Source organism: Bombus vancouverensis, chromosome 13, assembly GCF_051014615.1.
Source record: "Bombus vancouverensis nearcticus chromosome 13, iyBomVanc1_principal, whole genome shotgun sequence".
NCBI classification, from domain to species: Eukaryota; Metazoa; Arthropoda; class Insecta; order Hymenoptera; family Apidae; genus Bombus; species Bombus vancouverensis.
In genome coordinates, this window is record NC_134923.1 from 7,296,878 (window position 1) to 7,310,553 (window position 13,676).

At 44.1% G+C, this 13,676-nt stretch overlaps 1 protein-coding gene across 1 annotated transcript in view; it reads left to right on the top strand.

The window, feature by feature from the left end:
• Positions 1 to 781: 781 nt before the first annotated feature.
• LOC117160299 (uncharacterized) overlaps positions 782 to 13,676 on the top strand; it is a 90,581-nt gene continuing 77,686 nt past the window's right edge. Inside the window, exons 1-2 of the mRNA XM_033340974.2 lie at positions 782 to 1,142; positions 5,705 to 6,356. Coding sequence (XP_033196865.1) covers positions 6,284 to 6,356 — 73 coding nt within the window. The 5' untranslated portion in view covers positions 782 to 1,142; positions 5,705 to 6,283. The remainder of the gene's footprint in view (positions 1,143 to 5,704; positions 6,357 to 13,676) is intronic.

Here is a 13,676-nt window from a genome sequence, read left to right on the forward strand (position 1 = left end):
TTCCGTCTTCGAATGTTATTTGTATCCGTCCTCTTCTGCTTCCTTTCTATATCGCGCTTCTTCTTTTCTCGACTCTCCCTCTGCCATCTTGCTAGCGATGGACTCAAGAGCGCTTTGAGTTATTTCATAGCCGAGACGTATCCGTCTGGATAATACAAGTCTCTGGCGACTTATTAGAAATGTCAAAGAACTTCCAGCAACGGAGAAAAGTCAACGAGCATCGTCAAAATGTAACATAACATAACCTGTAAAAAAGTGACACAGCAGATGCGGTAGAACAATTTTTCGTTTCCATTTGCCAAAAACAATGAGACGTTCGACTTGCAAGCGATCTCCTAGTCACAACATTTGTCAGAACGTGCCTTTATCTGGTGAGAAAGGGTTTTCTCCGCAACTCGACGATAGAGTTCAAACTTCACAAGCTCTCGGCGTTCGACACCCTTAAATTCGAAGCGACTGTAACCTCTGTACGACTAAATCGCTCGAAAACTCGCGACACAGAGGATCGAATGCCCATCACTACTCATCCCGTCCCTTCGTCGTCTCGGTTCTCGACTCTCTCCGTCTCTCGGGTTCGGACCCATCGTCGACGTTCTGTTCATCCAAACGCCCTCCCACGCCGCCCCCGCTTCTCGTCCAGCGTTCAATCGAGCCTCTTCCCTCTCTCTCGACGTGCGCTCTCTCTTTCTCCCTTTCTCTCTCTCCGTGTCTCGCCGCCCCTCGCGTCTCGCGCCGGCTCCACCGCTCCCATCCAGTCGGAGGCTCGCAGTCCGCCGGCGACTCTTCAATGAGAACGACGACGGTTCCGTGGCTGGGCGAGCGTTTCCACCGGGTGTCACGTTTCCGTCGACGGAAATAAATGCGTGTGCCGAAGTGCGTGTCCCTGCTCGCGCCCTACGTCGTCCCGTCCCTAGGATCGTTCGGGAGAATCGTCCACGAGAAATTCCACTCTCGTTGTGTGCCGGTCCGTGGCAATTTTTCCAACGCCGCGCCTCGTCGCTTCTGAACCACGATCGCTTCCTATTACACGCGGCTGTCAGTCACAAAAAGGCAACTGCAAGCGTTGTCTGCTACCATCTACGCTTTTCAGAATATCGATCATCCGATCCAGAAATTCTACCACGAAGACTCCAGTACTATCGGTACGCAGTTATTGTTCCGTGTTTGTGGATGGGTTGTTTGATCGGTTTGAAGGGGGATTTCGGCGACGCGGCTGGGCAAACAGAGAATTCGTAGCGATAGGTAGTGAAGAGAAGGATTGATTGATTGATGACGAACCGTGGGTGTGAGGTTGGATGGGTTTGTTGGTGTTGCGGTAGGGAAACGTAGGGTGAAGTATCTTTCGCGGTTGCACTATGCTTCACCGGAAAATCTCGGCAAGTTTGTGGTTGCATCGTTCGAGGTAGGAATACCGGAGCACGTTGCGATCATTTTTCCGGAGTTTTGACTTTATGCTTTCTTTTGATAGAATAATTGTTAGGGACGCTTCATACCTGCAATCTTTCTCTCGTTTTTCTTTACATAAACACTCGTGCAAACGGTAAAACGTGAACGTTATTGAAAAAAGCTGAACGAGTTGCAAGGGAAATTTATCTCTAAATATTTCTTCGTCTGCGTTAATAGGAAGCTAATTAAAGAGCCAGCCATCAACGAGTCAGTGAGAGAAACCGATTCAAAGATCGCTGAACATTGTCGAAAAGGGGTGGAAAGAGATCGGTGGACCAGTGAAAGATTCTGGTCGTGCGAAGACAAAGCGAAACCGCTTGTTCAATCTAAATTTAAGCTACGGTAGTCACGTTTCAAAAACGTTTGAACCTCGTTTACCTCCCGAAGTACGGGCGAGCAAGTTTAATAAAGGCAGTCGGGTAGAGGGTAGTTCGCAACGAGTCCAACTTTCTTGCCGAGGACTTTTAATCTCGTGATCCGTCGGCCCGTATCAATCTCGAGTGCCGAGGGACAGAGACGAAACGAGAGAGGACGCGTCGTTTCGGCTCGCACCGTCCTCCGTGTTACGTGAAAACGCGCAACCCTCGCGGCAGCCAGGGGTGAGTTTCGTGCGTTAACCCTTCGCCAGCTGCGAGACCGACGTACACGCGGCCTAATTAAATCGTCTCGGCCACGAACAAAATATCTCTATACCCGGCAGACTTTATATTTATGGAAAAATTTCCGCGGATGAGTCTCTTTATTCCTTTCAATCTCTGGTAAAGATCGAAAAATATTTCCATTTACGATGTGAAGGATATTCCTTTCAAAAAGAAGAATGTTGTTTCGCTAAAATATAACATTGTTTAGACGATCACGAAGCTGTGCTCCTTTTTCATGTATATTATATCGATAAACAAGTGAATGTATGGTGCAATTACGTCGTTGATTATGAACAGCACTTTGTGTAAAGTGGAGTGATTGGAGGATGAGAAGTTGATGAAGAGCCGTCCTCGGAGTAAGTGATTCATGGTGACTCGTGTTTTCGTCAAGGAAACGAACGTAAGTGTCAGAAACATTAACGAGTAGCGGAAGCTCCAATTGTAGCAATTCTATTCCTATTACTATTCATTCCAAGCTTTCGCTTCTAGAAGAAGAATGCACTCGGCTGCAATTCGCGAAATAGGAACACGGATAAAGAATAAAAGTATGACAATCACAGCCAAGCTACTCGCTATAGACACTTCGACTTTTCATCTTCCGTAACGTTGTACCCCACGTCAGTATCAAGGCCTCGATTGTTGAAATCGAGAGAAAATCGATGGTCGACGTCAGACATAATACGCGTTGTTCCGAGCGAGGAACACCGTACTCACTGCGATTCGTTTCACGTTTTAACGCGAGCTTCGCATCATCAACGACGATCATCCGCGAGAGCAGTGTCGTTCGATTATCGACTTCGCCCAGGAAACTGATTTTCGTCGCTTGAAACGCGTGGGCGCGAGACGTCACCTATGACAAACGTCCACGCGATTTTTCGCCGACGTTCAGCCGCAATTCGTAAAAAGAGATCACGAGATAAGCGTTTCGATCGATACTTGGATACATTCGTTTTCGGAGCTCGACCATCAAAGTCGTCACACGGGTTTTCTCGCGTGCAAGTGACGCATCATGACAAATCAAGCGACACGATATCCTGATTTTATCCCTAGAAACACACGCTATGCACTTCGCCGCCAAATTCGCCGACTAATTCAAAACCTGCGTCGGAAGAAGCTGAGAAGAAAATTGCTGTGAATCCCTATTTAGAAAGCACATCCGTGACCTACAGAATCAGTCTTGGAAATGGATAAGATAAAGAGGTCGTAATTGGAAAAAAGACGAGACGAGTCGATGGAACCGCTATCAAAGGAATATCAACGGCATCGCGGCATAAATATGTATACGCGTTATTTGCATGGCAAACGCAGTGACGATCTTTGTTACCGATATCGTGATGATCGCCGAGGATCGCTACCGATCACTCTGACGTCACAAGATTGAATTCTGCGAACGAAAGAACCCTAGCAGGCCACCGGTATTTCGCTGCAGCCTGAATTTTGATTCTCTTCTGTCACATTTTAATGCGCAGCCATACACGGCTGGGCATCGACCGTGCGCGGTGCACGCGCGTGCATTCCTCCGACATATCTCTCACCCGCTGTTCCTCCTTCGATTTGCACCCTTGGGAACCACCTACTTCCACGGTTCTCGAAGATGGACAGCGTCGATTTCGTTTCGCCTTCGTGTCTGATCCATCTCGATCTCGCTAAAGAAGAATTTCACAAAGAAGCCAGAAATTTGAAAAAATTACGAATCTCGCATGCAAGTGAAATAGGTGATCTGTAACGTATACGTATCTTTTATTGATGATTTTAGGGATCGAAATCATGCTTTGAAGAAGACGCAGAATTTTCTCTTTCTTTGTTATGTATCCCGAGAATAGTGAGAGATATCGGGAAGAAGCTTAGATATCTTCTTTTTCTGTCTACGATAGCGTGTGAAAATTCCTTTCGAAAAATCAATATCTTTCGAGTTACTTCTAACATCAGCTCTTAGAAGTCGAATTTTCTTCGTAGAGAAGGATATTAGGTACCTTAGGAGTACGAGGAAGCTTTGTTATCGCGTATTAGAAAAGAAAACCAGGCTAAGTCAATCATTTGTCCAGGTAAATCCGACAACGTGGTGCTTGCAAAGCCCACCAAGGACCATTAAACTTCTGGGACGACCCTTACAACGTCTCCAGTTTCCTAGTTCTGAAGCGATACCGGTCGAAGCATCGCTCTTCAAACGATCAGCGATCAAAACCATAAAACCGTGGCAGTCGGGGCGGGGGGTTGCGTACTTCACCAGCGTTTTACGGCTTCATTAAGTTGCCGTTACGAGGTGGATACCAGAGGCTGAACAAAGTGAGCTGAACGCGGCGCAGCGATAAACCGCGCCGATTTATGAATACCGTGAGAACCTTAACGATCGTTGCTAATCATTTCTGGGATGGCAGGATGGTCCTCGTATCTGGCGAGATTACCGCGCAAATTCGAAAAGCCGAGATAATGGTGGGACCGATGGAATTCTCAGCACGAGATCGCTTCCTCGATGGATCGATGCTCGAAGAAACGAGGGCAAATAAAATAAACCGCTTGTGGCTTTAGAAATGCATTAGCCTACTTTAGTGGTACAATGAAGTAGCTGCTCGTTCAACGAGAAATTGGCTATGTTTAGAGCGGAATTACGATAGGTTCTGCTGATCCTTCCGATTTACGTATATACGAGATTTTGATTAACGTAGCAACGGAATGTTTCAATAATTCACCGTTCTTTCCCGACAAACGTATCTACGAACTTCGATGCCAGAAATCCCTCGACGCGTTGGCGCACGCGCGCGAACTTCAATTAGCGGTCGCTGGCAATTAACAATGTACACGGTACTCGTTCGCCGTGGCCGAAAATTCGGAGGAACAGCGGATACGCCGCGAATTAACGATTAAACCGATCGAACCGCCCCTATCACCTCCATTTTTCCCCACCCCTCTGTGCCATGTACATGTCGCCGATTTATCTTCCCGCATTTTTCCCTTCGTGGAACAATTTCGGGAACCTCGCAATGGAAAACAACGAATTTCATTCAATATTTTCCACCCCTGCTCCTCCACCACTCTTTTCCCCTCTCTCGATAAGTAAAATCATATTACTTTAATCAATCCTGTCAATAACGTGTATGTTACACGAAACATTTTGAAATTTCTGCTGCACTGTTATGAGACTCCGCTATCAAGATTATACCGATAAAGTTTGAAAGAAAATTATTTAAACGGACAATATTATATTAATAAACCTAAATATTCGGTAGAACAATACTTAACACTCATTGTATGCTTAGGATGGCTATTCATGCTATATACTAATTCTCTGCTAAATATCTGTTCGCGATGAAAATATCTCTCAATTTCTATAATACATTCTCTATGTACAGATTTGTTTCAAACTTTACCGATTTAACGCGTCTTGTCCTAGTGTCAACGTATAATATTTCGAAATGTATCGTAACGCGTATAATATCAACATTTTCTATGTTACACGTTCAAGTACTTTCACGAGCCTATATACATCCCCATCTCAAAAAGTTCACAAGGAACATCCATCCCGTGTGACCCAGTCTGCCGAGCAATTTTTCCGTTCTGGCGCAATTAATCGTTAGGATCGGTAGTTTGCCAAAATCACCAAATTCTTTATCCCACAGGCGGATGCCGGGAACAACCACGACATATCCGCGGCAATCATCCCAGGAATTCGACGAATCTACCGGAAAGACCAAGGGAAAAAGGAAATATCTGGGTTAAGCAGTCTTCTGCCAATTCAAGCAGCGAAGACCAACAGATGCGTCGAAGATCCGTGACCTTCGACTGGCTCGGCTGAAATCCAGTCGCACGGTGGACCGAAATCTGATAAACGAAAGGCTGTACCAAGGTAGATTCAACAGAGATCGCTGTGGATCGCGCGATACGATGAAAATCGTGGGCAAAGGCGCGCCAACGTTTAATCTCTGCATAGTTTGGCGAAAGTAGACGATGCTTGACGCTCTTCCATCGAGTGTTTCTGCTCGGAGCAGCACCGTGACTGACGTTCGACTGGCTCGTTGAATCGATCCGGCAAACCCGGCCGGGTTATCGCGCGCGATTGTCGCGTAGCAATCATGCCGATCGAACTGGCCAATCGTTACTAGAGCGGTAACGGCGATGGCTCGTCGTGCTGCCGATCCGGGGACGATTGATCTTGGTGATCGCGCGTGCTAGTGACTTGCCAGTGTCAAAGTGGAATTATGCTAGTGTGCATCGCGACGTCTCTGCGGCGCGCTTCGCGCTTCTCGCCCTCTTCTCTGCCTGCTTCTAAGGGTAAGTGTCATTTTATTTGCGCTTGCAATTTTTCTTTTGCGACGACTGACTCGCCAATCAATCTGGACGCAAATATTGGATTATTTCAATATCATGTACAATTTAATATTAGCGCATCCTGTACCCAATTATTTTCAATAATTCGTGCCCATTACGTATGCAAAGCTTCGTAATAAAGATAGGCATTGTGTGAAAATTATTCGTTAGCATAAAGAATCGTGGCTAATGCAAAGTTTCATGTTGAATTAACACATTCGTCGATTGTTTTAAAAAGGATTTAGGAATAGAATCAGTTGCGAAACGAGTCGACACCAACAAAGTTACAAAACGTTGTAAACTGTCATCGTATTCGGACAGGATGATACTGTTGCGCCGATTTGATCCTGCAGAGTGTCGCGTCGAATGTCGTGTCGAGTATCAAAAGATCGGGAGCTCGGACATGTATGGAATCATCGCGGGACTCGTTCTCGAACACGGCCACGCCTATGGTCCAATGATTCTCCTCTGTTTTCTCGACGTATTTTGCTTTGATAGAGCTTAATCCGTTTATATCCGCGAGGTCGGAGGCTAGCTACCGAAAGGGAGGCGGCTGGAAATTTTCAATCAACGGATCGCTCGTCCATTTGCCGGATAACTTGTTTTCCCTTTGTTTGCGAATTCGAGCTCGAATTTCCCGCGCGTTCCCGTCAGCCGGAATAAGGCTAAAATCTCTTTGCGTTTACTTGTTTTTCCATCGTCCGTGTTTTTTTCTTTGCAAACCACCGCGACTAAATGCGTTTGACGCGGCGGCTCATCGGGGAAAATGTAAATCGCATCAAAAAAGTTCCGCTGTCCACGTTCGACCGTACTTAGAAAAAGAAACACCAAACTTGAATCGCCTGACTTTTCCCTAATTTTGAAACAGTTCAATGTAACTGTAGAACGTGTCGTTGAAATTCACGCGGATGTAAGATATGAACGAAAATTCGAATAAAGAAGATCTTAAATATTTACACAGCCAGCGGAGAGAGGAACATAATCGAGCCGTCTCAAAGGAAAACGTAACATCCGATGATATTCACGAGGAAAGTGTACGCACATGCATCAAAGTGTCGGAAATTGTTTTACATTTTACTTGTTCGCGGATCACACGGCCCCCGTTCAGCCGATCGGGAGCACGTAATCACACTTTACACGCGTGACAAACGCTATTTGTCTTCAAACTTTGTCGTAGTCTCGGCGAGTGTATGGGAATGCGCCAACTTCTTTCACGCTTCTCTTCTCCTAAACCATTCGTTCCCCTTTCCAGCATGCCAACGTTACCACACCGAATACGATGAAATAATATGAAATTGCAATTATTGTTTATCTGTTTGTTTACCTGCTATGACAACGACATAAGGCGTGTACTAAAAAGATCGAAATGAAAGATACGTATATTGAAAAATATAAAGTACAAGAAGGGCGACAAGCTTTCTATCGATATATTTTACGCGAAACCACTCAAATCAACAAAAAATGCGTCGTCTTAAATCCATACAGTTTCTGTGAAAAATTAGGAATTCGACATTTTGTCTATTTTGATAAATCTTTTCATATATCCACGAAGGGGCGAAAGAAGGGAAAATGTAGAGAGAACGCAATATATCGTTACGTAACGTGTATGCTTGAAATGACAATGATTGGCCGAAATTCGCAGAAGCAATGGCAATTAGAGAAGGAAACGAGTATTTCATCGCGTCTATCGATAGCATCCTCGTCAAATTTACAAAACGAATTACCCGATAGTTGAAAATCCTTCAAGTAATTAATTGTCCCTGATTACATCGTTAAATGATCCGGTTCAAGCAGAAACGATCGGCAGCGCGAAAATTGCTCGGCTCGAATTCCGCGAACAACAGAGAGAATTTGCTTATTTTACCGAATCGCGTTGATACCGGAGTCGAGATAACGGTCGTATTTCCAGTCAAAAACGAAACAGCTAATTAAATATTTTTATACTAGGTTGAATTTCGATAGCCAAACGATTCATAAACTACAGATTCTTCGCTCGTTTCAACTAGAATCGTAAAAGCTCGCCGAGGTGAATGTACATAGAACAATTAGAAAATCGCCGAGTGGTCTAACGTTTTTTAGCTGTCTGGCAATTTCGCGTCCCGATAAATACTCCTTTTCCTAATTGGACAAATAGGCGCCGAATACGAATAAGTTATGGGAAGCTGCTCCCCTTCGTGCAAATAATTGACTTCTGTCAATATTTGGACACGAGTCTGCATTTATTTTGTTCCGACCTATGGAAATTGTCTCGAGTCGAAACAACGACGTGTAGTGTTGATAAAGTTAGTGGAAGAGAATTCGTGAAATTTCACCGAGAGACATACTGGCTCACGAAAGTCCGTGAACATTTTCTATGGCAAACATTTACGTCCACATTGTATGTATCGTATAAAACGCCTTCAAATTTCATTAGCGCTATAATGAGACACGACTGTCACGATTACATCGCTGGAATCTGAAGGCGATCTGAGAATGTACATAGAAACTACGCGATATTTAACAACATATAAATCTGTCGATATAACTTTACGATATAACTTTTCCAATATAATCATAGTCTCGTAAGAGTGCCAATGAAGTGTCCAAATGTTTCGTATAAATGCTAGAAACGTTTTCACAAGTCTTGGTACACTTTCGTGAACCTGTGTATATACAAAATACTAAGAAACTCAAACCATCGGTCAAAGATGCGTTTTCGATACTTTCAAGAGAAAGATGTTCTCTCGTGTGTCTCGCATGATGAGAGTGAGACGCGGAACTGTAATTAATTAATCCAATTGCTGGCATCGGTCGAAGAATTGCCTGGTGACATTTGAATTGCGGTTGGTAACGCGGTATTTGCCGGCCACTCGAAAGTGCAGCGCACTTTTGGTACTCGGCCAAAGAGACGTCCGGCCGTAAGACGTCCGACTATTCCGATGCATTAGCGTATAATTTATCTACGGATGGCAAAGATTTATGTACGTTGCATCGTGCGTTACGAAATATGAGTTTACATTGTGCACTTCCTGTGTTATATCGCCGAAGTGCAACGGACCGAGAGCGGCCCCGAATTAATATTGACAGTCGACGATATTCGCCTTTCGTTCGAAACAAAGATACGCGATGTAAAAGGTCCGCGGAGCTCAAAGGGATTTCCGGTTTGTTTGAGAGCGCGTCGTTACTGACGAACGTTAACGACGGAAGCTTTTAATACTTTTTTCCCGTTCTCCAATGGGAAATGCCTTTATCGTAGAGGCTGGTCAAGAAAATTCCCAGGATGTTAACGCTGGCTCGAAGCCTTTAGCAACGCCTTTAATGACATTCTTTGGCATACGAAACGGTTCGGGCGAATTACCAAAGCGAAACGCCTGTCAGTCGACTGATCTCCTCGAGAGAGCAGGGGCCAACGCGATGGTAATTGCACGAGATCGTTGTAAACGGCGTTCTAAGGGTTTCTCGGTGCATTCCTCCACGACCACAAGCATTACCATCCCACCCGAATCTCAGCTTGCCAAGGTCGAAATTTACGCGCGTATCGCCCTTCCAAACAAGCTATTTGCCGAATTTCAACGAGTCCAACACCTTTTAATGTGCAATCGTTATTTTCTATACGAAAGAACAATACCAATGATCTGAATTAGGAAATTATGTTTCGGGAGCAGCCAATTAAAATAAAAGCAATTTAATCAAAGGCAAGTCACAATTCAAATACCTTTGAGGTGGCACACGATGGAAAAGCTCTCGGGCAACATCAATTATAATAATTATCCGTTGAATATGCAGAGAAAACGTGGCAGAATATAGCGATACGGATGACACAGTTTCCGGTGATTGGTATGCAAGCCGACAAACAATATCAAAGTGACAGGAATTTCGAACTTTCAACGAGCCATTGTTCCCGATACTATATAATATTAATTACTCAACTTCTAACGAATATAAGTTATGCTTTAACAAAGCGATCTTGACGAGCTCGTTAGAGTATCGCGCTCAGTTTGAAATTAACGACCCTCCATGATTGCCTGTAGCTCTTTGGCTCATTGTTCGATTATTAACAGTTCAGATATTGTTCGTGAAACGTTTAGCGGTGTACGAGCATCGACTGATTACTCTTCGAGCACCGGCGGGACCTTCTATCGTCATATCCGATTTCTCGGGTTACTCCTCTCCGGATCAAACTATTCCCTGTTATATAAAACAAACTTAACTTCGAAATAGAGCTCGTGTCGCAAATTCCTCGCGCACTAAAAAATATCGGCTGTTATTAGTTTTTGATGAATTCTTATTATCAAGTTTTGTAAATTAGGACTGTCATTTGCTTTATATTCTATCACACGCTAATTTTTCTTCGCCTACGATTTCCTACAATACATCTACGATTTAACCATGTTGAGGAAATACTTATGGTACAATGACGGCACTTATTTTGGCAATTATGGAATCCTTCCCTTGCGTTCCTGATTTGTGCAATGAACTTCTATAATATATTCTAATATATCTTCTAACCTTGATATAACGATAAGCTATTGAACTATTTCACTGCTTCGTCTTTAGAAGTCTTTGGAATTCGTCGATAAAGGTTATGATATATTTATATGACATGAATATGATATATTTTATGATGTATTTATATAATACGCGTTAAATTTATAGAAAGCAATTGTATGGAAAGGTCGTATAGGATTTACGAGACACAGTCTGACCACCGCTGGTACAAATCCCTCTGAATTTTTCTCGAAAGCTAAAAAGATTCCAGAGAAAATAAAGCGAATGTAATTTACAGCCTATGCCGGAAGTCGTTGAATCGTCGAGATTAGCTCGACAACGCGATGGCAGACCTGCGTCTGACACCTGCAAGGCAAATTAATTCGCGACAGCTGTCTCGGTCGTCAGAGACCGATTAAGTGGTAGGTGGAGCTGAGCGGTCGTGTAACAAATTAGGTCTGGTCCGACTGGGTTGCTACATTGGGACGGCTCGCGGAAATAGCGATCGCGGGGTCGTCGAAGCCGCGCTTCGGCGTTGGCCAGATAACCTGACCGCTCCCACCGATAAGCGAGTACTCGTCGCGGCTTCATTATCGCGCGACAATGGGGTCAGATCGCCGCGATTCCTGCCCGAAACGACTCCACGATCCATCCACGCGGTCTCGATAAAGCGGCTACGGATTTTTATAATCGCTCTACGCCGCTGTTATCTGGGATCGTTCGGTTCCGCCATCCCGATAATGCGCACGATGGATGTTGTGACCAATCTAGTTATCGACGCATAATTCTTTCTCCGGTATTTTTAATGATTTCGATAGAAATAGCTTCGTAATCTCCACCAATGACGATATCATCCGAAACAAGAGAACAAAGTACGGCAATAAATTGGAGATGGTAAAAATTGCAGCTGAAATTGTTTTACTTTCAGCTAAAATACTCCAATAGCGGAACGTTGCAGGAACGGTTAGTCGAACGTTTATCAAGCATTAAGTGTTTGATCCATACTTCATCCGACAATCGAGCAAATATTGACGTATCATGAGGAACGCTACAACGAATCATTCCAGCAACTAAAACAATTTGAAACGCAACAATGTTTATTTTACCACGACAAATACAACGCGAAAGCTAGACTTATATGCTGGTCCAATTCGTTGATCGATAACGAACAAACTTGGGCATAACCGCATTTTCTTTCAGCGATGCGCTTTTCATCTGGCAATCGTACAAACAGTACATCGGTTCGATGTTTCGCGCGAAAAGCTCAGTCAGAGTTAAGGATTATTTCTGGAAAGGCAAGCGGAAAATAAACGACGAATCGATGCCTGTCCTACGTTGCTGGATTATTTCTGGATAAACCCAGAGATGCATCCCAGCCCGTTGTGATTAAAAACCAATACACGTGAAACAATAATCAGGTCATTAGAAGTAGCCATGATTGGAATTGTTCCGGAAGCCGGTAGTTCTCAATCCGCAGTATCGAGTTTCGAAAATTATTTTGGTACGAGTGGTTATTAGTCGGGAACAAAGGGGAACCCCAAGAACAGCTAAACAGCCGACGAGAGTTGCTCGTGCAGACAGAGCAGAATTTCACCATTTACGTCAGTTAACAAGTATGCACTTATTTTCCACGTAAAACAAAACAAATGAAAATTATATCCCTCTCTAGCGATACGATGTGTTCGCTACGGTCTCGTTCATAATCACGACGGAACAATGATTTTACGTGAAACGTTGCTTCTTTTATTCCACGATATATGCCAAAATACTGTAAATACTCACTGTAAATACTTTGTAAAGAAACAGCTGTGCGATGCTTTCAATATTTCATTGCTGAATTTACGAGTTCATTTAATCATACGTTCTCGGGTTTCTATCCGTTGTTACGAGTGGTTTAATGTTAATTTCGAAATAGCTCGCGCACTCTAAAGTACCGATGGATATAAGCTACTCACGAGCACGAAATATTCCCGAAAATAATATTCATCCTCGATAGTAAAACTAGTGGAAAGCTTTGAACTTTCTTTGTCTCGGTTCCTTAATTTTGCGCTGCTCTGTGGAGGAATCTTTGCCGAGTGCGCTTCCTCCGTAGCCGATAGCACTCATGAACAAAATAATCTCTGAAACGCGGAAGTATATTCCTTCTCGCGAGAACGGGCTGGGCTAATTAATTAGAAGCGTTACGCGGGTTACTTCGAGGTAATTGCCCGGTTGGCGCGGCTATACACGAGTTACGCTCGAAGCTACATCGACCATTAATTTCAGGGAAAATACGGAGCCACGGGTGCACGGGTGGTAAAAGCAATAAGTTCTTTCTCTGAACTGTCTACGAATCGCGTTCCACACTCAAGAGACGAATAAAATGATGTTTTCAAATTAGAGTCATGGCTGAGAACAAAATTTTCTCTTTTTTCTATGGAACCTAAGTAATCGTATTCTTGGCTTTATCTCGACTATGGCGCATAGAAAATGGAGCAAAAGAGTCCGCCTTGTGTACGAGTCCTTCTTTTTACCTCTTTCTGCGCCGTTTTCTACAAAATATCCTGATAAAATGCCACTCGTGGAGATAAACGGGAAACCGGTGCCGTGGAAATTTTCTGAGACGTCGCGTCTCGGCGTTCGCGTTTCATCGTCGATTGGTCTCTCATCGACGACGTCGGCGTATTCGTCGTGTCGCTCCGGGAACTCCTAACTCTTCCACCTGCGCTTATTCTTCTCCTTGTGTTTTTATTTATACATTCGTCTTGTTCGTTCGGCTGCCTTTTTACAGGCGGTCGGAGCCAACAAACACGTTTTCAGACTCACGATCACGTCTCT